At 40.7% G+C, this 25,179-nt stretch overlaps 4 protein-coding genes across 5 annotated transcripts; 2 read left to right on the top strand and 2 right to left on the bottom strand.

Annotated features, from left to right (window-relative positions):
- Positions 1-2,081: 2,081 nt before the first annotated feature.
- Positions 2,082-3,838, top strand: LOC120773750 (glycine-rich selenoprotein-like). 2 transcript variants are annotated; one of them, XM_040102815.1, is made up of 3 exons: positions 2,082-2,253; positions 2,955-3,039; positions 3,110-3,838. In XM_040102815.1, the coding sequence occupies exons 1-3, from the start codon at positions 2,235-2,237 to the stop codon at positions 3,357-3,359; spliced, it is 354 nt and encodes a 117-aa protein (XP_039958749.1). In that variant the 5' UTR covers positions 2,082-2,234; the 3' UTR covers positions 3,360-3,838. The 2 variants fall into 2 exon arrangements, with proteins under 2 accessions (XP_039958749.1, XP_039958748.1); XM_040102814.1 differs by lacking the exon at positions 2,082-2,253 and adding an exon at positions 2,260-2,476.
- Positions 3,839-3,944: 106 nt separating this feature from the next.
- Positions 3,945-15,964, bottom strand: LOC120773749 (zinc finger FYVE domain-containing protein 26 homolog). The gene is made up of 8 exons (XM_040102813.1): positions 15,612-15,964; positions 14,736-15,538; positions 13,602-14,670; positions 8,192-11,275; positions 7,869-8,127; positions 4,765-5,936; positions 4,567-4,697; positions 3,945-4,504 (listed from the first exon to the last, which is right to left on the bottom strand). The coding sequence occupies exons 1-8, from the start codon at positions 15,681-15,683 to the stop codon at positions 4,081-4,083; spliced, it is 7,014 nt and encodes a 2,337-aa protein (XP_039958747.1). The 5' UTR covers positions 15,684-15,964; the 3' UTR covers positions 3,945-4,080.
- Positions 15,965-16,303: 339 nt separating this feature from the next.
- Positions 16,304-17,343, top strand: LOC120775799 (glycine-rich selenoprotein-like). Its single transcript, XM_040106143.1, has 3 exons — positions 16,304-16,466; positions 16,524-16,608; positions 16,681-17,343. Exons 1-3 carry the CDS (start codon positions 16,448-16,450, stop codon positions 16,904-16,906), a joined length of 330 nt encoding a protein of 109 aa, XP_039962077.1. The 5' UTR covers positions 16,304-16,447; the 3' UTR covers positions 16,907-17,343.
- Positions 17,344-18,133: 790 nt separating this feature from the next.
- Positions 18,134-24,935, bottom strand: LOC120775798 (alpha-(1,3)-fucosyltransferase C-like). Its single transcript, XM_040106142.1, has 3 exons — positions 24,786-24,935; positions 21,471-22,323; positions 18,134-18,624 (listed from the first exon to the last, which is right to left on the bottom strand). The coding sequence occupies exons 2-3, from the start codon at positions 22,217-22,219 to the stop codon at positions 18,168-18,170; spliced, it is 1,206 nt and encodes a 401-aa protein (XP_039962076.1). The 5' UTR covers positions 22,220-22,323; positions 24,786-24,935; the 3' UTR covers positions 18,134-18,167.
- Between the last annotated feature and the right edge of the window lie 244 nt (positions 24,936-25,179).

The following is a 25,179-nucleotide window of genomic DNA, read 5'->3' as shown; positions in this document are numbered from 1 at the left end:
CAAAGTTGCAGCACTTGGGACGAAGAGCAACCTGAAGAGATTCAAGAGCTGCCATTTCATCCAGAAAAAAACAAGGTTTTGGTGTGGTTTGTGGGCCATTAGAATCATCGGTTGAAATTTGTTTAAAAATGATGATAGGAAAAACGTAACCGTCAATGGCGACCATTATCGCGCCATGACAACCAACTATTTGACGCCTGAAATTGAAGCTCGAGATCTCGGCGACATTTGGATTCAACAATCGAATGAATCAATGGATTTATTGAGAGGACACTTTGGTAAGCAGATAATTTCACGCTTTGGGTCAGTGATTGGCCACCAAGTTCTTGTGATATCACACCGTTAGACTTTTTCGTGTGTGGATATGCAAAGTCTAAAGTCAATGCGAACAAACCCGTTTAGATTCAGGCATTGAAGCAAAATATCACGAATACCAGTCGAAGTGCTTGGACTCAACGGATGGATCATCAGAGGCGTAGCCGCGGCCAACATTTGAAAGAGATAATCTTCAAAAAGTAATTGCCAAAAAATGCTCTTTCGAATGATAATAAACATTCCCCATTAACTTTGCAGTTTCTGTGTTTTTCCTAAAAAAAAAAGTAGGGAACCTCAATCGGAGATCGTAGCGCTTTCTTAGAAAATAATTCTTGCTAAATTTTTGAAAGATATCTAAACAGACAAGGACTCGATCTTGATTGTACTGTTTGTATGGCAGCTATATGTATACCATTGTGGTACAACATCGGCCGGTCCGACAAATGAGCAGTTTCTTAGGGAGAAAAGTATGGGTGCAAAAATTCAGATTGATAACTCAAAAACTAAAGGACTAGTTCGCGTATATACAGAGAGACAGACGAGCAAACATGCCTAAATCGACTCAGCTCGTCATCCTGAGGTGAACGTTGTTCAGGGTATAACAATTAATCAGGTATGTGTGAGTAAAACATGTGTTGCCTGTTAATTAAAATTATGTTGTATTAAAGCTGTGCTTTTAGCTGTTATGATGAATAGAAAAAACTATTTATTTTTTAGGATTAAATTATTTATGATCGTAAATAAACTGTCAGCATACTTTCAGCATGAATCTCGTTCCACTAAACCCACTAACAAACACTCATCAGAGAAAGTTACAATCGAAGGGAGAACGATGTGTTTCTTAGATGCAAAAAAATACACCCTTGTAGTGATTGCAGTACGGTATGATAGATTATACTGACTTCATCCAGTTAGCTACCTCGAAACCATGAAGTGAAAATTAGGGAGCATGCTAAGAAAAGGCCATAAAAATAGACCGCTTTTTCAACAAAAGAACAAAGAGAGGTTAGAAAAAATTTGGTAGGTTTAACAGACTCAGTCAAAATAGTTGGTTTCCTCATTAGCAGAGAGAAAGAATAATTTGAAGAGAAAAAATCTGAGTAATCGATTGTATGGGAAATATGTCATATAGTTGTCCGATCTGTCCGTTTTCGAAAAATTATCCATAGAATATCAAAATACATCTACGTATTAAATTTCATTACGATATCTCAAAAAATGACGTACAAATTATTATGAACCCTAAAAAACTTCGCCATAAAAATCGCTGACACGAAGCCAGTTTTAGATCCATTAGGCAAAGTTGTTCAGAATAAAAGGTAGAACATTTCCCGCAAACCCGATTTTCCATTTTTTCGGCTCCCTGTAAATCAACCCCCTCTAATATAAGTACATACATAAAAATGAATATGCCATATGTAACAGCATGGCGTATGAGTAATCAAGTAATTAAAATCTGGTAAATTCAAAAAATGAGTACCTAATCTTTATATGCAGCTAAGTAGCTGTACACTACAGCTATGTAGTTTACATTAACCTCAATTAAATATGCTTAATTTTACTAAAAGTTTTCACTATTTTTATACTTATAAAATATAAGTAAATTTTATATTTTATATTTTGTATATAAATGATTTACGAGCATCTACACATACACACATATATAATAACTTAACAAAGCGACATCTATATGTCAAATAACGTAATATGATGTGACCAACAAATACACACACACACACAAACGCTCTGTAAAAAGCAAACGTCAATACGCCATGACAAGTCAATAATTGTAAACTAAGTTTGGATTGCAAAATTTTTCTTAAGCAAAACAAATTGTTTTTAACTGCGTTATGCTTTAAATATTAGTTGTCTAATTTAGAAATTGCACAAAACTGTGAAGCAAGCAAAGCCATTGTAAAATGGTGTACATAGATCGAGGTATATGGTGAAAAAACTGGCAGTTCTATTAAATGCTTTAAATATGTGTCAACTTCCTGCATAGTGTAGCTGCTGATAAAAATGTTATATTCTCTAAAGTACACGTACTGCAATATTTAGCAGCTTTTGTTTACTATTAAATTTCTTTTGAAAAATCCATAATACGTTAAAACCAACAAAAATTTTCAAAAAGACAGTATGTACATATGTGTTAACTTCCTATGTAAGTATATATTGGCATGTGAGGAAGTTTGAATTCGTTAAAGTACACGTACGCTGTGTGTTGTTCAAAATAATATGCCGAAAATTTATTAAAGTAAACAGAAATCTGAGGCAATGCACAGCTACACGTTGGTTTGGAATAAAATAAATAAATAATAAATGTATGCACAAAAATATGTGCTTTGGAAAAGATTAGTTTCTCTGATTAAATATGGAAAAAACTAGATATATTTCATATGTGTAGATGTACATATGTATATATGTTTTTGTGATTTTGTTGATTTTTTAAATGTCCCTGACTTTATTTTGCATTCGTTTTGTTTTTTAATTAAAATGGTTAGATTTCTTGTATTATTCTTTGGGCTCTAACCAATATAATTAATTTATTTATAATGTATAATTATTTTAGGATACTGCTGTTATATATTTTAAATAAATTTTAAAAACAAACTTGAGCAATATTCCTTCTCAATTCACAGATGGCAGCGTTTTGCAACGCCGGCCTTGGAGCGTATCTCGCGTATTGGAAATTTTCACAGGCCTTTGGTTCATATCGATTACATTGTAAGTCAGAATATGCAATGCACTAAACTACTTATATATAATATTAATTTAATTAATGATTTCGTAATAGTTTCAGAGGACTACTATCGCCATTTATGAAGGATGAGCATAGCAGCAGTGGTGGTAATAGCCGCAGAGGTGGTTGGGGCGGTGGCTACGGCGGCGGCGGCGGAGGAGGTGGAGGCGGTGGCGGTGGTTCTGGTGGTGGAGGAGGCGGCGGCAGCGGCGGTGGTGGTGGTAACTTTGGCCCAAACCGTCGCATTGGACGCATAAATAACACATCAATGGACGCACCAAGTTGTGGCAGTTGTTGTGGATAAATGGCAATTATGCCTACTTATGGCTCACAAGACTTGACAAAAAGTGAAACAGTACTGCCTTACAGCATTTTGAGATTCGTTAAAACGAACCAGTTATACATAATATATACTACATATACGCAATTCCAAGCTATGAATCGGGCTTGACGAGGTTATCAAGTACCTCCGGGTCATTAGAGTTTACATAACTTTTAAGTTTGAAATATTTCTTGTGAAGTAAAAATTTTTGAACTGACTAAAATCAAATCCTGAATGCATATAATGCAATAAATATATATATTATATTTTTAAACGTTTGTTTGTTTAATAGAATTCCATATCGAAATTTTGTCTATTATTATATATAGTATTTTTCATAATATAAAATTTGTTTGGTGTTACACCTAAAATTTTTTAAATATCACGCAAAAATAAAAATCAATAAGCCCTGCGCTAACCTCCTAGGCTTGGGAATAATAAAAATGGTGACATTTATAAAATTGCCTATACTTTATTCACGTAAATCGATGTGTGTATGTATGTACATATATGTAAGTATGTATAAATTTGGTAAAATCTTACAATGAGTTAAAAATAATATATAGAATCACAATAAAATATGTAAAATTTTTTTTTTCCTTTTTTTAAAAATATGGTAATACGTATGTATATATGTATGAAGGTATACTTGTTCTACTGATCAGTCGAGGTGTTAATAAAAAACATTGGTATGCATTTCAAATCATTCACGCGCGGCGGCATTTACATTCAACTTTCTTTCACACAATTTCTTAATGTGCACCTGATTTGTGAGTTCGGCTTGTCGTAGTATACGACGAATATCACCAATACGTTCGTACTTATTCGCTAAGAGGTATGCCGATTTCAGCTGGCCAATAAAGATGTGACAAGATATACGCAATTCCACGCTATGAATCCGCTTGACGAGATTATCAAGTACCATTTTTACATCCGGGTCATTACAGTTGCAAGCCGAGTTGACGGCAATCGATAAGATTTCATCAATGTCACGCGTCTGTATGCCATTGTTGGATGTTATGCAGCTTATTAGCTTTTCCACTTCGGCAATGCGCTGATTGCAGGCAAGAAATTTGGCAGTCGCACCGAATACCTTCACCTCAGGCAGCTTGTAGTGGTGTATGATTCTATATTAGAGTTTAAAAAATGTATTAAATTGTATGTTGAAGACTAGAGTATTGTCACTCACCTGTAGGCTAAGCCAAAGCCCTCCTCGATATTCTTACCGCATAGCAAGATCAATATGCAAATTTGTATGCGCTCCTGCGCGCCATCGAAGAGTGTGGGCAACTTCAATTTAAGCGAGTTGTCAAGGCGTAACTAAAAGCATTTTGCATGGTGCATTTGTGAAATGAGCAAGAACTAATTTTTCACACTTTACACTTACCTGCTTAAGCATTTTCAAGGTGTTTACTTCATCGGAGGCGCTCAACTCCCGCTCACAATGCGACAAGAATTTCGCCACTTCCAATTGCATCGAGATCGTATTGATGTGACTGTTGAGTGCGCGCGCATCCATATGCATTAGGAAGCTGATGTTCGCAGCCGGTGTATTCGCACCCGAGCTCACACTCGAGCGCCGACTGCCCACCGAGCTCCTCCGATTGCGCAGCAACGGCTCGAAATTCACCTTATCCCACTGTGTCAGCTCCAGCTGGCTTTGCAAGTGCTGTTGCGCATTGTGCAAATGCATGGCGTTCGCATGCAGATGTTGGAAGCTCTCACAATTGGCCGAGTAGAAGCGTACGCAGGTCATGCTGGCGCGCACGGGATCGTGCAGTAGCAGCTGAAGTTGATAGAGCGAGTTGAGATGATTTTGTGTCTCCAAGTAGTGACAGGTCTGCAGCAGCGTCACACGCCATATGGCCAAAGTGGCGTCCATCTTCTGCATGTGCTCTATTAGCGACGGCAGACTGCCATAACGCAGCGAGACGAGGAAAATATTCTGTATAAAGTATTCCGATTCGAGATTTTGTTGCAGCAAATACTTGAGCGCCGCGTTGAGTTCGCGATGGCGCATGAGAAATTGCAGCACATCCGTGTGTGAGCCATAGGTGAGCACATAGTAGAGGCATTCCTCGAAACCGCGCGTGTGTTGCACATACTGCCGTGACTTATTGTCCAAATTGGCATGCGTGCCGCTGAGATTATTGTGCAGTTCGTTGTACTGACCCTTCGCGATGTGCTTCAGATTGGCCAGTGTGTTGAGTATGCCCAAGGCGGGTTCGTGCATGCGTATCGGGCACGGGTCTTTGCGTCGCGACAATAGGGAGGCGAGTGAGGTATTCGAGTTGCGTATGAGTGAGGCGCGCTTCAATGTTTCCGGCTGCGGTTTGAGGCAGGGTGTGCTCTCTATAGTTTTCACTATTTCTTGGAGTAATGGTGGGCCGCGTTGTGGACGTTTAGTTGTTTGCAGGTCCGTTTCATGGTGAGTCGATTCGAAGGGATTGTCATTCGTGTCCGTATCGGTGTTTGTCGTGGTCATTATGTATTTGCATATTTTCTCATTCATGTACTCGCTACTCAACTTCGTCATGCAGTAGGAGAACTTCTCGCGTGCTGAGAATAATTTTATTGTTATTGTTATTGTAATCTATCTTTAGGTTTTTTATGTGCGAGTTTTTTTATGTTAAAGCGGATTATTAGTAAATATCCAATGGATGAGTTTGAAACCAATGAAGTGAGGTTAGTTTTTGTATGTTGTGATATGATGATATTGAAATCCTTATTTTTGGTTATTTGAAAGAATTTTTTTTATATTTTTTTATCAAACAAACATTTTATCATACACTTTTATAACACACTTTTAATAAAATTTTCCACACTCACTGCTCCACAGACACACAAACAAATTTTGAAAAATGAAAAAAAAAATTGTTTGAATTATAACTAAAAATAGTTAATTCTACTTATAAATTAATAATGATAACTTTTTAAGATTTTTCCAAAAAAGAATTTAAATGGAAAAAATTATGGGATGATCAAAATTCGACAGCTTTTCATTTTCATGCAACAACAAACCATTAATTATGTTTTCGTAACTCTATTGGGTCCAAATTTCTATGCTCCCACCTCAGAAACATTTACCGAACATATTTCGGAGATGTTGTTGTAGCGGCAGAAAACATTCCTGAAAATAATTTCGAAGCCTGGTGCCGAGCTGACAATCTTTGGCCAAATAAAAATCCGAATCCGAGTCTGTTTCGGTTACTTAGACCCGACTGTCGTGGGAACGGAAAAGTTTTAGATTGCTACAACAAAAACAAGTCGTATGTGTGCTTCATAAAACAAAACCCGTTATACTATATGTGCGATGAATATACGCATAATACTGCTAGGGCAGTGAACCGTTACAATGATTCATTTGCAAATGTTGTTGTTGGGGACTAGATAGCCATTACAACAACAACATTAATTTGCATATGTTTTCGCAGAAATCAACCCTGCATTCATCTGCTTGAAGCGAAACCAGCGAATCAAGAACACATTCCTACAATATGTCAACGAACTTCCACAATCCATCGACGCCGTTTTTCGTACGCGATTATATTGACGTGTGCCAAACGGCATTCCCAGCGAAGCTGTAAACACCTTCATCGACTCGCTTCCAAAGGATGGCGTCCTTGAAGTGGAAACACCTCCCAAACACCGAAGTGACCCTAGCGCAACTTCATTATAGAAGAGAATAAACCCTGACAAACTATAAATATGTCTTGCGCGCAAAGGATTCCTGTAAGGCATTAATCACCTACCACTCATCTAACACGCTTCCATAAATGGTCCGAACCCCGTTTCCAGGACTTGCCGCTAAGTGATTGCAATAACACCAGATTTTGCACTTCCTCCCAATAGGGTTTAGGATTTAATAGAATTTAATTCTATAACATCGATATTTTATAAAAGCTAACCTAACCTAATTAAACCGTTATATGATATATAGTAGAACTGTGCTAACGTACCTACGTCAGTAGGACACGACAGGATCCGGGTAGCCGGAACGTACACGGATTTTTATACAGCCAAGAACTGAGATGTCGGTTGTTTTCCTCAAAGCTATTTGAACAATATCCCAAGTGACTACAACAACAACAACATGTAAGCGCAACTCAACAGGTTGACGTTCAAAAAGGACCTACTTAGCAGTATGACGAAAGCTGTTTGGGGAATGTTTTAAGACGCTACAACAACGACAACAAAAGAGCAACAAAAGAGCTAGACTTCCAGGGTTAAGTCCTTACTTTTATCTCTCTAGGTACATATTTGCCTGAAGAATGAGGGTTATATACAAAAAGACAAAGAAAATGTGAGACAAACAAAAGTCAAAAATAATTAGAAAACGACACCACCACACACATCACCATAGCCTTCACCAATGTGCATGAACCGCTTACTGATATCCAAATGATTTCGCATGCTTATAATGTTTAGGTAAGAAAGATTGCTACGATACCTAGTAGAAGAAGTGAAATAATATATGTGAACACTACTCACCAGTGTCAAAGCAGCCCGCGCGCAAGCAAGACAGACCATGCGCCGCCATCACACCGACAGTGGGAAAGCCACACTTGAGATGCACCTCGAAAGCCAAATCCCATTTTTCTGCCTGCACCAGCGAATCGCCCAGCTTGCGTAGGCTGTGATTGTTGAGCGGACCTGGTGGTATTAAAGACTCACAGCCATTTTGCACCACAGACATGATGATCATAGAATGTTCGCGTATAGTTTCAATTTCGGGAGGGCCACCACGCACCTATAACAGTGTTGGAAAACACATAAATAAAACTATAACACACCACTACTACCGTTATACATACCTTAGCGGCCAGTGCAAGACAGTTCATCATCTTTGCGACCAGCTCGTAGTCCACCTCTGGATTTGGCACAAACAGCTTTTCCAATTTATGGCAATGATACAACAGCAGATCGACGCATTTTTGCTGTCCCTGATGGAAGGCGAGTATGGAAAGACATAGCGCCACGCTGGGCGCGTGCTCATAGCAGAACTCTTCACGCAAGAGCTTGTCATGCGTAATATTGCCGCACAGCTGCCACTTGTAAGCGTCGCTATCACGCGCACGCTTACCACCGCCGGCGTTATTGGCCACGCCATCTTTCGCCGCAGAATGCGCATCCTGTGTACGCCTGCGTTGCACCTCCTCCGTTTTGCTGAAGCAATCATTACAAACGCGCACCTCGACATCTTCGTACAGATCGGGTATGCGCATGCGATGTGCGGAACAAGCAAAACAAACAACACGCCCACAACGTCGACAATGATGGCGACGCATGAGCATCGTGAAGGCGGCACGATGGCAGCACATGCAGTGTGTGGCATCGTCGTCGCGCACCCAATCCTCACGCGTCGGCGCCACCGCCGGCATTTGAAAGGCGCCACAAAGCGAGTCCAACGACTGCTGCATGTCGGTGGTTTGTGAGATGCGCTCGGAGGAGGAAGCCACATCCGAGACGTGATAATCCAGCGCCTTCGTGCCATAAATACGCAACAGCAAATCAATGCACTCATTGGTGATGACATGATGCTTCTGGTACAAATTGAAATTCAGCAAAATGAATGCCGAATTGTTGGTCTGGCCGATATCGGTGCCGAGTTGGAATTTCACTTTATGCGGCGAGTTCGTGCTGCGCGTATGTATGTCATAGATGTGCCCGCGTTTGTCGAAGCAGAAGGCGCACACTTGTGTGCCGCCAGCGTCGAGCTGTGAGAGCGCCGTACGTACAGCGGTCAGCACTTTGGTGAGCGTTTCGAATTTGGTATTCATCACCAACTGTTCGATGATCAGCAGTGGATAGGTGAAAAGTTTCCAAAATGGCGCAAGTTCACCGGGCGTCAGCTGTTCGAAAATTACAAGAGAAATTTTATAATTTCGATAGCTGTGACTCTCGTTCGGATTGCAACGCGTCAAATAATCGACGGTGTAGCGCATTAAGTGTACCGTGCGGAACTTGTCCTTGTGTGTGTCTAAGAAATTGGCAACATCGGCTGTGGGGAATGTCTCGAGTATCTTTAGTAAGTATTTGTTGACTTCGCCATCGGCTTCGCTGCTGCCGCTGCTACTGCCGCCATAACTGACATCGTCATGCAGCTCCAGCAGCGCGTTGAGTAGCACATCGAGAAAGCGTTGCTTCTGCGCCGCAAAGCGTTCGGCCAACTTGACCACACGACACCAATTGTAGCACAGTTTATACAAATGCGTTTGCAAAAGTTTCTCGAAAATTGCTGTCGGCGTTTTCATGCCGAAGTCATAGGCTTGCGGCCATGTCTCGAACTGCAGCACCTCGGAGACTTTCGCATAAATTGTTATATCGGCCAAGGTGGCCTCCAATTGTTGTCGCAGCGCGGCCGGTATGCGTTTGGCCGCCTGCCGATTCTGCAGCGTGTTCTCGATCAGCTCTTTGGCCAGGCGTGTGGTGGCAATTTTTGTGAAGTTGGCTTGTATCAGCTTGGCGCGCGTGCCGACATCTTGTATGCGTCCGGCAAAGCGTATGTTGCGCGCATCCTCTTCGATTAGCTGCAGTAGCAGTTGGTCTGTGCGTCTTTGCTGCAACGCCTTCGGCTGGTAACCCAAATCGAGTGTCTGCAGCTGCAGTTGTGTCATCTTCGGCGCGACATCAGCAACTAGCGTGCTCGGATCGTAGTCGGAGCGCAAGGCGGCCACGAATTTGTTGTCATTGAAGAGCGTAGCGACGCGCTCGATCTCTTCCAGCTCGAGTAGCGCTTGTAGAAAACTGGTATTCAATTTATTTGCTGGCAACGGCACACCGGCCGCATTAATGACACCCTGCAAGAGGCATGCCAGCAGCGAATTCTGATTCGCCACATAGTTCAGTATGCTTTCGGCTTTCTGTGGCGTAATTTTGCGCCGCGCCAACTTGCCAACGCCACCGGTACATTTGCCCGCAATCTCCGGGCAGACATTCAACGCTATGACGTGTACTAAATTCAAATTCAACGCGGCCACATTCGCCTCTATCTCCAATGGCGTCATATTGCATTCGAAAATCAATTCGCCGATGACATCGCAGACGTTAATCTTCAGCAGCGCGCCGGTGTGATACTCCAAATTGCGATCACGCAACTGCACAAGCTGTGCCAGCTGCTGCACGTAGCTGATAAAGCGTTGATAGTAGTTACACTTCGCTTGCAAATCGTGAAAGAGCGGCGCATGCATTTTCAAATCTTCAATCTGTCCGACTTCTCTGTCCGCTTTGTGAAAGACTGCGCCAAAGGCGCGCTCACGCTGCAGCTCCAACGCCAATTTGCGCGGCTTCAGCGTATAGTAGTTATCGTTGAGCAGGCGACAGAGTCGCTGCTGTGGCTGTATTTGCAGACATGCGCTGAGGCTTTCCAGTAGCGCTAAAGCGCCGATATCACTGTGCAATTGCTGCTTGTTGGCCGCACCGTCATCACTGCGGAGTGAACGCGTCATGCTGCTACTACCGCTGACGGTCTGCTGACGTCTTACAACCATTAAAATATTTGAGGTTATCTCACGGTTGAATGGCAAGTTGAGCACCAAGTCGGTGATGATGAACGCGTTCATGTTGTCGGCGTCGAAGTTGCGCAAAAATAAATATTGCGGATTGTTCATGTGACGCTGGCACAGTTGCTGCTCTTCCGCTGTGGGTTCTATGCGTTGCGTGAGCGCAAAGGTGTCAATAACGCTGATTATGCGCGACACATCGAAGCCTTTGCCCGCGACGTTGCGTATCTGCTCAACAGTGGCGGCTGGCTGCTCCACATCGCCACCGTCGCCGCCGCCGCTTTGCTCCTTCTGCAGATAGTTTTCGTAAATTGTTGCCAACTTCTGTTTGATGTGTTGTTGTTGCTCGACAAACACCAGCTCACGATTGAGTGCGGTGTCCTGTAAGTGGAAAGTCTGCAAAACAAAAAAATTAAATATATATACATAGCACAGCGATAATATGAATAATATTAGTAAATTTATAAATTTTTCATAGATATTTGTCCTGCTCTTGCTGTTGTGCAAGTGGTTGGCTGTTGTAAATGGCTTTTGGCTGAAACCGGTCGAACTCAAGTACCATTATAAGGAAGAATTTTCTTTGGCGGATAACCACAGCGACAAATAGCGGATTGTATACAGCTTTGTGTGTATATAAGACGCAACAACACATATCTATTTTTTGTTATTATTCTTTAAATCTTACTTTGCGAGTTCGAATTGAGAAAGTTTAGTAACAAAATAAAATACAAAGACTTTTTAAATGATCAATTGGCCTTATGAGACAACATCAGAAGGTTGTGGCAGAGGTAAGCTAATCTCATGCTAGCGGATGAAGGACTTAAGTGGTATAATACCATTGCCTCTTCTCTCAAGGGACAAAATTAACCAACCAAAAAGTTCAAGGTTTACCCTAGCAGTAAGGCTGAATGGAACGATTCCGCTCTTGAGCTACTGCTTAGGGATAGTACAATCAAGTGCTAAGCTAATGGCTCGAAAACGTCGGATGGAATTTGTGCAGGAGTCGCAGGACCACGCACCGAGCATATTTTAACCGTTCCCACGACAGTCGGGTCTACGTAACCGGAAAGGACCCGGATTTTTATCCGGCCAAGGACTGTCAACTCGGCAGAATTGTGCCGCTACAACAACAACAACAACAGAATATTTCCAGCAGAAGTCTTTGCCATAAGTCGGTATGTAGAGATAAACCTCCAACGCAACTATTGCAACGAACGTATAGCCATACTTAGCCAGAGCGGCACTTAAGGCAATCTTTGACTATGAGATACTACTGATGCAGGAGTGTAGAGAACGGCTGAACAGTTTATCGGAACGTAAACAAGTGCACCTTATCCGGATGCCCGGCACAAAAGTATACTCTGGAATGAACTGGCTGATGAGCTCGCTCGCTCCCAGCATCCACGAACATGGTAGGACCTGAACCCTTCATCGCGGTGGGTTTTCATACCATAAAGGAAATGCTCCGTAAGGAAGAAACAATAGGCAGAGAGAGGCATGGACAAGACTTATCGATCTAAATGGGCATATCCCACAAAGCCTGCTCCACCTCTCTCCCTTTGGTGCGATTCCGTCGAAAAAGAACGTTTCTTGGGCCTACCGTTAGATATGTCAACGACAACTTAGCTAACTCTTACTATTCTATCGGGGACTAGGTACCCGTTACAACAACAACAACAGGTATTGACAACAACTCCAAGTTACTGATGGGAGTTTACAATCTAAACAAATTTAAATATGTAATCAACCTCCCTAGGGACAAACTCAGTCTACCTATCGCGTTCTACACTGCCCACTGTAAGCTCAGAAAGCATTTATATAACATAGGCCTAGCTTCTTGTGGAATTTGCCGATTCTGCGACAGGGAGCCTGAAACTCCACAACACAGCAGTGCACAACAGTCTGTAGCGCAGGATAAGAGCTCTTTGATCCATGTTTCCAATTGAGGATCACATCGCTTCACTGGCACCTACCAGCATATTGGAGTTTATCAATATAATTGGGTCATTGTAGAGATTAAGAGAGGGCACAATAGTTCTTAACTCTATAAAGTATATATCTGAGGTAACGAGCTGAGTAGATTTACCAACGCCCAACTGTATAAGCGCGTACTAGCCACTCAGTTTTTGAGATATCCATCTGAAATTTTGTCATTTGCCATGTCTTAGTATGGAAAACTTTTTAATTTGACAAGATATCATGACAAAATTTGGGATAGAACATTGTCTAAAGTACTGTTACAGTTCCCGAAAGCATTGATCAAATCGGACCACTATAGCCTATAGCAGCCTTTCAAACTAATCTCTTTTTCCTAACATTAATTCGACTTGAAAGTTGTTCATATCATACAAACTGTCAAACCGTTTTCAGTAGGATGCCAGCTGTTAGCCGCTTGATGATTTATAACAAAACTAATTATGAAATGTTTGTGAAAGCTGTTGTGAACCAATTGTGGAAAATAATAGGTTATGTAATAGCTGTGTTAATTCAGTTATAACGGCCGTAAAGTGGCATTGCAATAAAATGACTAATCAGTACATACATACTTATTTACATATATGTATGTATGTATATAAACGACAATATAAAAAAATCCAGTAAAGAATATTTGAAAAAAATAACGCAACAACAGAAGTGTATCCACAAAGAGCAAAGAAAGACAATAAGGCAAGCATCCACATAGTGGTTCAACAAAGCCACGACTAACAAAAGCATAACATACCTCAATGATAAACTTAACATCGCTGAAATTCTTCAAAGACAAAGCCATTATAGCCAGATTCTCTGGTGAGCCCAACATCTGCGGTATAATACTACGTTCAGCCAAGCGATTGAATTCACGCCGCGACTTTAAATCCTCAATAGCATTGCACTCCGTATCCTCTGCAGCATTGACGCTATTAATCATTAAATTAGCTTTGGCATTATCTGCTTCACCAGCTTGCATTACGGGACGCGCAATGCCGGCGGCAACACTAATAGTGGCACGCCGTTTCTTACGCGCTGCTTTGCGACGCGACAAACTAGCGTAATTACTACGATCACGACTGTCATCGTCACTCGAAGATTTTTCTATTAGATCGATATGTGCATGTATCAATTGGAGCAACTCTTCCGCCTCAAGGCCGAACTTCTGCTTACGGCTTGATAGCGTAAGTGAATTATCAAATTTCTGCAAAACTGCATACTTCCACAGTGCCTCCGTTATTACGTCGATGATACGTTGGAAGCGTAGCTGCACACGACCCGAAGCCAATTTATAATCTTCGGAATGTATTTTTTTGGTAATGAAATTTTTGAGAAATGCAAAGATTGCATGTAGCGCTGGGCCACGACAAATGAAACCTTGACGACCGCTATCAGCAGAGAGTGCCGTTGAACGCATAGATGCTGTGGGTGTCTCCACAGCTGCTTCAGCTGTGCTACTAACACCACTTGAATTCGCCGCTAAGTGGCCAAGATTTGTGTGGAATGCTGTTGAATAGATGTTTGAAGCGTGCCGTAAATGCTCCCAGCGTAGGAATATTAATTGGAACATATCCTCAATCAGAGCACATAACATGTCGACATTGAGAATTTTACGCAGCATGCCATTTAGCTGCTGCACCTTACACTCGTAGTATGCATCGAAATTATGAGGGTTTGTGTTGGGTAGCATTATGTCGCACACAGTTGAGAGCGCTGTGTAGTAATTCAAAGTTTCCATTTCGAGTTCGTAAATGCTTTTCATATTTGTTAGCTGCATTTGCCATTTTCGTGTGGCTTCCAAAAGGCGGCGGGTCTCTTCAAAGCTGTAAGTTGTTAAAATATTATTATACAGTTTCTTACTGATTATAGGAAAAAATATGTAACTTACCTGGTATCAATGTCATAGTCGTACAGTAACTTCAAAAGGCTTCTGCTATTTAATATTGGTTCTAATGTTATTGTTTTATATAAATCCGTGTATCGCTTTAGAAAATCTAAAATTATAGCTATGCGCTGAAAATCAGCATAAAAGAATTTATGTATTTCTTTTAAATGTAATGGAGTGCCGTCAACGGCATACTCCGACAGCCACTTGTTTATGTTGCCGAGTTCGGACAATGTTTGCTTTGTATTTGAGAATTCATCGGCAATCTTTAGTATCAATAGATTGTTACGTAAACCTTTATTTTTCACATTACTAGCATTTTTTAATTGCTTTGCTATCAACGGTGCAAAATGCAATTTATTTCGCAATGCTTGATGTAATATAAATTGTTTATTTGGCACACCATTTGAGCAATTCTGGTATTGTTGCTGTGTTTGTTCGAGCACCTCCACTAATAAGTTGGAATCCTGACGTGCCAGTAAAGCAAGGCATACGTCGTCAGAACTATTGACTTCCGCAATTAAAGTTTTTATTAATTTGAAACGTAACGTCGGACCATCGAGTATGTTTAGCGGAAAATTTGCAATAAAATTGATAAACTGTGTACCGTTTTCTTTCGAATTTTCTTTCAATAATATTTGTAGTACTTCCGCAAATACACGACTGATTTGAAGTTTGCATCTTTCTCGACTAGCATTCAATATTTGCACAGCTGGGTATATATGGTCCAGCAGCAATTTTATTATATTTTCGAAATTGGTTGGTATTATTTTGCTGTTGTTGGGTTGTAAACTTTGCAGCCAACTCTGGAAAAGTTCAAAGTGCATAATGAAAGCAAAATTAATAAATGCTTATGTATATGTATGTAAGATTACCAACCTTTAGGAAATAGCATTCGGAATATGGTAGCACTTCCAAGTACTCCTGAATCTGCATTTCTATGCCATCCATTGTTTGCGCTGCTCCAACAATTCAGTGTTTAACAAATTACTATATATTTGCTATAAAGCTGTACTCTTTAGCAATATCATCTACCCAATATGACTATATGTACTTATATACAATACAAAATGCATTTATTTTATTTAATTGCATATCATTTTATATCATAACAATATAATAATGATTGCTACAACTCTGTAATCACGTTTAATTGCTCTATTGTTATTTCATTGCAAACCTTTCTAATAAAATTGTATGCTATGCGGGAGAAATCAGAGAAAAATAATGCAGTTTTCAGAAATGTATGTAATTTTCCTTTGTTTAATTTTCACATCTGTTATCAGCTGATATTGTTTTGATGTGCACAAAATAAAATAAAGTTAGCGCTGCCAGGTAGCATATTTTTATGATTTACGTTCTCTGGTTATAAGCTGTATTATTAATAAGAAAGCCAAAGACACGCTATAATACACAATAGATTTATATAGAAATTAACGTACAACCGATCGAAAAGTATAAAGAATATTAAATTCATATAAATAATAATCCAAAATCAATATTTAAAAAACCAAGAGCGCCATCTTATTGTGAACTCTTCCAGAACTAAAACAGATAAAATACACGTCACTTTTTGTAAATATCACATTGTCGTCAAATTGTATTCTTGATTTTTCCAAAGTGCTAAATTTTTTGTTAATATTTATTTACTGAAATTATACAAAATTTATTGTTATAATTAGACAAACACTCAGCAATTGTGGCGCCATTGCAGAATGGTGTATATAGACCGAGGTAAATTGTTTAAGATATTCGTGTATAAAATATATTAAAAACTAATTAAAACAACAGATGGTCGTGTCTTGGAGCGGAGACCATGGAGTGTGGCGCGTGTGCTGGAGATTTGCACAAGCATTTGGTTTGTGACTGTCACATTGTAAGTAAATTCTTAGAACTCGCAATATGGTGTAATGCACTCATAGACCACATACACATGTTCACATTTCAGCTTTAGAACACTGATGGCTCCCTTCATGAATAATGACAATCCGCGCAGTAATACGCGACCGAGTAGATGGGGAACCGGTGGTGGTGGAGGTGGTCCAGGTGGAGGTGGCGGTGGTGGACGAGGCGGTGGTAATGGTGGCGGCTTCAATCAAGGCCTTCGTCCAAATCGTCGCATCGGACGTGTTGTTAATACATCAATGGATTGTAATATACCTGGTGGCGGATGAGCACGGTAACGTGTCCAAGCAATTTTTGACGTTGCATAAAGTTTTTCAGATGAAGAATTACTTTAAGCACGCTTGGACACAACAGACTTAATCATCACCCCCAAAAGCACTGTTAAAACAACTCGAAACCTTTGACATCGCCGGCAGTGCGTTATACTTTGTCGATCTTTTGGCATTTATTGCTTCTATGACGATCAACTTTGCAACCCTAAGTTGGGAGAAGTTGTTCTGAAAATTATAAGTCGACAAGGTGTAATTTTTGAGGCTTACTCTAATAGCTAAATATACATTTACATGTAAATATAACGAATATGCTTTAATACATAGTCAAGATCAGTGCAATAGCCATGTTTTCGAATACATACTTATGTTACTAAAGATAATTTTTGTGAATATAGAAAATTTGTTCCGTCTCTATGGAATTTATCAACAGTAAAGAGCTTAAAGTTCTTTTTGTATCAAATGTTTGGAAGGTACTCATACTGTTGCATAATTACAACAGCTTTTGAAATTGTTTTGAATGTGAAGTATACGAACTTTAGAATTTCTTCGGCAGACTAGTTATTGGCATGATAGAAAGACTAAATCGTGAAAAAAGAAGAACACCATCAAACCACCCGTGGCTACCGAAACTCCAAAAAGTTGAAAGCTTAGCGTGGATACAAACATACCGTGCAACTCGAGGCTTTTGCGTAAGAAAGGGATAAGTGCTTACAGTTAGGCAAGATTTCTGCTTAGAATTGTAAATTCAGCTTTAAGAAACTTCAACAGAAATCTCTGGTAGTGTCTGTTGGGTAATTAACCGGTGATTTAACCGATGACTGCCTTGCAGGAAAAGCGCCTTATCAAAAATCAATAAAACGGATGAGAAATTCAACTCTATTTTCGGGATTCAAAGCAGTGTATCGCTTAGCTGGCAGCTATGTTGAATAAAAACCGTTCCGACGACAGTCGGGTCCACATACGCGCAACGGACCTGATCTTTTATCCGGCCAATGACCGCCAACTCCGCAGCATTCCAGAAAGTTATTGGCATGATTCAATTTTAATCGATTCATGGTTATTAGATGAATATTTGCTGTCGGTTCGACAACAATACAAAGATTCTAAATTAAGATTTTATCAAAAAAATAGTCCCAAACTTAAAGTGAGCACTTTTGTTTTTGCGCATGCGCCTGCATGTTTACTTCTCCATTTATAAAAAATTCTTAATTAAATACATACATAAATTACAAACAATAAATAATCGACATATTTCAACTTAAAAATCTATCCGAGCCTTTTTCGTGCATACTTTATCGTTCCAAAATGCATTTATATCTTCATAGACTTGAGTACGTCTAACGGTGGGTTTTGAGTGAATACGCTCACATAACTCGCAATATGGTAGCATTTGGAGGCCGCCTTCATTAGCCTCGACCCTGTAATAGCGACGCCACCAAAAGTACTTGGCATACTCGTAGGGATGCTCACTCAAGTAGTTGAGGTATGCAGCCAGTGATGAGGCGTTTTTGAAGTCCTGCGCATCAATGTATGAGTGCGGTGGCGCGAAACGCGTATAATTTGCACCTCCGTAGACCACGGGCACAATGTGTCGCTGCAGCGCGTTAAAAAACTTTTCCGTTACATAATCCTTGCAAAGCGAATTCTCAAAACTCAAATAGAATTTATAATCTTTGTCGAGCAACTCATGGCAACTGCTGTTGAAGCGTTCGCATCTGTAAGAGGAGAAAAAAGTGGAATTATTTTAACAAACAAAAAATATAATATTTTTAAATAAATTTTTGTTGAAACATATGTAGTTTGAGTCATAAGACCGAACTTGTAACACCGAGTAGGAAACGTCGAAGAAAAGTCTGACCCGATTCCCCAATCGATGACGATGGCGCAGACGTTCCATTGCCCGACCATGCAGAAATTGGAATACCAATTACCCATCTGCAGAACCACACAGAGGCGGGAGCCGATGGATTGCTGGTCGGCGAAGAAGGGATAAGGAGCATGCATCAGCTTCTTTGCAAAATATGTTCGAACGAAAGCATGCCCAACGATTGGAATTTAAGTGTGCTCTGTCCAATCCACAAAAAGGGAGACCCCCTAATCTGTACCAAAAGGCCTTTTCAAAATCGCATACAAGTTTCTATTGAGAGTACTGTGCGAAAGATCGAAGTCCACCGCCAACAAACTGTTTGGATCTTATCAGTGTGGCTTTAGACCTGGAAAATCAACAACCGACCAGATATTCACCATGCGCCAAATCTTGGAAAAGACCCTTGAAAAGAGAATCGACACACACCAACTCTTCGTCGATTTCAAAGTTAGTTCTGGAAGAAGCGAAGCAAATGGGTCTGGTAGTGAACGTCGTACTCGCGACTAGGCTCCCACGTCACTGTTCACAATCATAACTTCGTCGTAGATAATTTCATCTATCAACAACAACGTCAGCCACGAAATCCAACGCAGAATAATTCTTGCCCACAGATGCTACTTTTGACCGAGTAGGCAATTGAGAAGTAAAGTCCTCTCTCGACAAACAAAGATCAAATTCATTATTCTCGTCCTGCTATATAGTACAGAGGCATGGACGATGACAACATCTTATGAGTCGGCGTTATAAGTTTTCGGCAGAAATGTTCTGAGGAAGATTTATGATCCTTTGCATGTTGGCAACGGCGAATACCGCAGTCGATGGAACAATGAGCTGTACGAGACATACGACGATATTGACATAGTTCAGCGAATTAAGAGACAGCGGCTACACTGGCTGAGCCATGTCGTCCGAATGGATGTAAGCACTCCATCTCAGAGAGTATTCGACGCAGTACGCGTCGGGTGGAGCAGAGGAAGGGGAAGACCTCTACTGGCTAAACTTGGAATCTCCAATTGACGCCAAACAATGATAAGAACGACTGCCGCGCTGTTGTAAACTCGGTTAAAACCGCATAATGGGTGTCTACGCAAATAAAGAAAAATAAGAATAATTGACATTTCATATAAGATCCCTGATCTGTGGAAGTTCGTATTACCATTGGTCGCTACATGGACGTGATCCATTCCGAGTGATATAACTTCTTAACCAACTCACCTACAAAAGTCAAATTAGCCACAAAGTATCACACACCTTCTAGATAACGCCATTTTGAATTTAATCATCATATTTCCGATATATGGTTCCTCTTTACTAAAAATAGAAAAACTCCGAGGGTTACATGGGTGTCGCGGAGTCTCTGAAGAAGAGGTGCAGTGAACTTTTTCACGGATGGATCGAAGCTCAAGGGTAAGACTGATGGAGGAGTCTTCTGTCGGTAGCTCTCAATCAACTCATGCTTCAGACCGCCAGTCCGCTGTAGTGCTTTTCAAACAGAAATGGGCGACATCAAGGTAGTATCAAATGTACTTCTTCGAAGTGCGGCTTCTTTTAGTGAGGTATGCATGCATTCACTCTGATAGTAGCGCTGCTATACAACCCTTGAAGTCGCTGATAGTGAACTCAAAGCTAGTCAAGGGGTGCATGACCTCACTGGCAGTAACATCAAGTTAGTTCCATATTAGACTTGTCTGGGTGCCTGACCACAGCGGAATTATCGGAAATTAAAAAGGCAACAAGCTTGCAAGGAAACGCACCCTTACCTTGATTCCAAAAGGATGGAAATAAATAAGGCTCTGTCTTCTTGCATTCGAGTGCTGGATCTGTGGGCCTGGCGAGAGCTGGGCAAGCGTTGGTCAGCAAGCAGACCTTGTGGGGTTACTGGGCAAGAGTTGGTCAGCAAGCAGCACTTGTGGGGTTGCGACTGCTTTCTGGCACAGAGTGGAACGTAAAAGTTCAATTGAACTGCCTGCTCTTAGCAAGACTCACATCGGCGCAATGATAAGTGCTTTAACTGGACACTATCCCATTGGCACTCACGCGGTGATCAAGCAGGCCAGATGTTGCTTTAGCAAGAAGTGGTGTGTTTCGGTGGCACCAGGCCTTTTTGGAGGGTCGAGAAGAGGTCGGTGATGAAGACCGGAGGAATGGGCAAGTCCAAAGAGAAAACGATGCTCATTGTCTTTTTTGACATCAAAGGCGTCGTCCACCATGAATTTGTTTCTCCTGGACAAACCGTGAACGCCAAGTTTAATGAAGAAGTCCTCAAGAGACTCAAACGAAGAGTCAATCGGATACGACAAAACATCGCAACCGATTGGAAGTTGCACCACGGCAACGCTCCGGCTCATGCCGACTTTCTTGTGAACAGCTACCTAACCAAGGACGGCATCCCAACGCTTCCGCAGCCGGCCTACAGCCCAGATGTGGCGCCCGGACTTTTTTGTTTCCTTGCCTGAAAAGGCCGTCGAAAGGCAAACATTTTGAGATAACAGAGGGGATCCAAGCAGATTGCACCTCGGCTTCGCAAACTAACCGTACTATAAATAATTGAAGTTCATTAAAACTTCGCTGTTATCTTGTTGTAAACACAGTATTTCACCTCCTCTACAATTGTTTCTATTATCTTTGAGTACCTATGGGTGTACGAACACACTGACACTATTTGACACATTGCAAACACAACAAACAATTTACCTCAAGGTCCCACATTTGCCATACACATCCACTTGCACGTGCGCCTGCAGCGCCTTCACTAAGCGCTCCCGCCTCGAGGCCACCTTACAGTTGGACACAAACCAAGCGGCCATTTTACGCTTTCCTTCAATTAACAATAACAAATCCGCATCGTTTTGGGTCCACGCCACCTCCACCGCTGGCCATATGGGATCTAGCGCGGGCGCAATAACTTGTCGCGTTTCAATCGTCCTTACCACATTATAACTCCACACCACGTCGGAGTCGAGGCGATAACTCAACGTGAGATTATAGAAATTCCTCTCGGCCTGGAAATTGTGCCAGGTGTGCTCAGGCGATTCCAGTTGTGCGAAGACATACGATTGATTGGGCGCACGTTGTGTTGGTGTGCCGTTGAAAAGCGGAAATTTACGTGCCGTATGAAAGACGATCGCTGCATAATCGACAATGGCGGGCAAAAAGTCATGTTGATTGGTGAAAATGCAATTGACTTGTGGACACTGCGCATGCAGCGTGTCCGCCGGTAAGGTCCAGCGCTTGTCATCGAAGAAGCCATTCCAGAAGAGTACAACACTGCCTTGCGGCGCCGGCAACTTCGACATGCGCAGGGCTGTATTTCGTGCATTGTTGCGCGTGAAGATCACCAAAATGATGAGCGTTAGTAAAAATATGATGCAGATGATGGTGCGCAAAGCCAACTTCAGGCAGCGCGTATTACTGTACATTTGCTTGGATGTGTTGAAGGACATCACGCCCACTTTGTAGATATATATACGTAGCACATATGTAACTGTAGGATTTTTGTTTTTTGAAATTCTTTAATTGACCGGTTTTGCACTGTGTAACACGATTGCTATTTTTTGGTGAGTTGTAAATTGTTAAAAATTATGTTGTGATGAGAAAAATTCTTGGAATAAACTTCTGTTAAAAAACTGTTTTTTTTTTTATTTTTTTATTACATAAGCTATTTAAAAAGCAATTTAAATTGTTTCGTGCACTAATTTCAACGTGCTTAAGTATTTTTCTCGAACACGAACTCAAGGTTTAGCTCACTGTTTGCTTTAGACCGACTCGTCGTGGTTTAAGCTTCTGTTAGAATTCAACCACTACAATTAGACTTTGTATGCGCTCACCGTTTTCAATTTGAAAAAAAAAGAATAGAAAATATACCATATATACATATAATATATACATATATACTACTATGCGCAAAAAATAGTAAGACTTGTTTATAATTTTAAAATTCTTAACTTATTCTTCAAAATCTATGTCATCCCCTCAAAGTAATATCCCTTGGTCAAAAATCACTAGCGCCAACGTTTTTTCCAATCCTCCGAACAGTTCTTAAAAGTCAATTTCCGGAATAGGCTTCAATGCACGTAAGGATTCACCATTAATGTCTTCAAAACGGCTTCCCAGGAGCGGCCTTTTCAATAGCCAGAAGTCACGCGGAGCTAAATCAGACGAATACGATGGTTGCGGCACAATATTTGTTGAAAAAACTCATGAAAAATCAATACAGTATACGACGGTGCATTATCGTAGTGCGAGAACTAAGAGTTGTCGGTATACATCGGGTTTTTCCAATATGAAGAAAAGTAGACCGATAGGAACAGCAAACGACGCCATATTTTTCCTGCTCTTTCGACATTTCTCTTCAGTAAGCTTTGCCATTTCAACATGGAAAGATATACGATTCAACAACGAGTCGAAATTATTAAAATTTACTAACGAGATTCGGTCATCATAATCGTCCTTTCAGATCAACAATTGAGCGTCTACTGGAAAAATTTGAACCCATCGGCACAATGTACAAAATGTTCCCGTGTCAGTGAGACAAAGAAGTGCCCGCAGTGTCGAGAGTATTGCTGCCGCTAGCGCATAAATTAAGGACCCAAATCAGTCTCTTACACGTCGTTCTCAAGCGTTGGGCATCGCTGTGACATCGTAGTGGCGAATTTTGCGAAAAGATCTTGGCCTACAATCTTACAAGATCAAATTCACACAAGAACTGAAACCGCTTGTACACCAGAATCAACAACTTGAAAATGATCCGGATTTTCATCGAAAAATCATCCTCAGCGATGAGGCTCATTTCTAACTGAATGGCTTCATCAATAAGTGAAATATGTGTTATTGGTCAGGCAGCAATCCACACGTATTCTATGAGTCACATTGGATCCCGAAAAAATTATGGTATGATGCGGTTTATTGGCTGGCGGCGTCATTGTGCTGTACTTCGTCTGTGATGGTCAAGATCGGCACGTTACTGTGAATGGGAATCGCTATCGCTCATTGGTAACTGAATATTTTTGGTTCGAATTGAATGATATGGACTTGGACAATATGTGGTTCCGACAGCGCCAGGAACCTTATAGCGAAAAAAAGCGCTTCCGGCCTCATCTTACGAATATCTTCGCGCAAACGAAGCATAAGACTCAAATAATATTCCTTGTTGACAGTTTGGCCGGTATGAAGAAATTCGAACAAAACTTTCCACATATCCTTGATTTTTGACTTGCTTCGAGGTCTTTTTTTCGGCTTAGGCTCACTTTTGCCACGATATTCGGCTGATTGATCGTCTAATTCTGGGTCGTAAGCATAGATCCAATACTCATCGCCAGTAATAATACGTTTCATGACTTCCTGGTGGTCTGCGGGCATTGTTTCACAGACGTTAACATGACTATATTTTTCGAAAAAAATTAGTGATTTTGGTGCTTTCACTCTTCTGAAACCCAAATGATCGTTCAAAATGGTTTTCACTGATCCTTCCGCTATCCCAACGATGCCAATTCCTTTGTTTCATTGAAGTGTTGATAGTCAGTTAAGTTGATAGCGGTCCTGGACGTGGTTTGTCGTCAACGCGTTCTCGACCTTCTTTGAATAATTTGTATCAATCAAAAACTCTTGTTCGCAACAAAAAATTATCACCGAAGGCCTTTTCCAACATTCTGAACGTTTCGACAAGAAAAATTTGATTCCTCGCACAAAATTTAATGAAGCTTCTTTGTTGAATAATTTCACTCAGATGTCACTAAGAGTCATACGAATGTAGAAAATGTCGAATGGGTTTTCGCGCGAAATTTAAAATAAAAAGTCTTGCTATTTCTTGCCCACAGTTGTTTATACATATGGTATATACTGTAGCGCTTTTGGTAATTTGTAATACAATGCTTTGAAATATATATTGTGTATATATATATTTCCTATTTATATTTACTTTTAATAACATATCGAAATTTTTAATACTCCAACATTAATCTTTTAAATAAAAACTGATGACTTTTTTAAATATTTTTATTTCAAACTCACGTATGTCTAAACCCAATTTCTGTGCGCGACAATGAGAACTAAAGACCACCGATAGAAACGCTTATCACAGATTCCAATATTGGTAAAGTTATCAGGTAGTAACCCCTTATTGGTTATTGGCACGCCTGTATGAGACTACATATGTATGTATGTATGTATGTGTATATTTGTAAATATGGATGTGTTATATTTTCGAGTGCGTGTCCACATGTTGTTAGAAACACGCTGCACTGATCGACAATTCTCACTTTTTGTCGTTTGAATGTTAGTAGTTTTATCAACCCTGACGGTACAGATAAGAACTACTCATAGCTCTAAGGCCCGAACGAATTTATTTGATTTAATGTTGTTGATAAATTAAGCACACCACAGTTGCGCAGAAAGTTGGTGCGTA

The sequence above is a fragment of the Bactrocera tryoni genome, chromosome 4 (assembly GCF_016617805.1).
Source record: "Bactrocera tryoni isolate S06 chromosome 4, CSIRO_BtryS06_freeze2, whole genome shotgun sequence".
In the NCBI taxonomy this organism is placed as follows: Eukaryota; Metazoa; Arthropoda; class Insecta; order Diptera; family Tephritidae; genus Bactrocera; species Bactrocera tryoni.
Note: the sequence above shows the minus strand (reverse complement) of the source record. Positions and strands in the feature narration are given on the sequence as shown.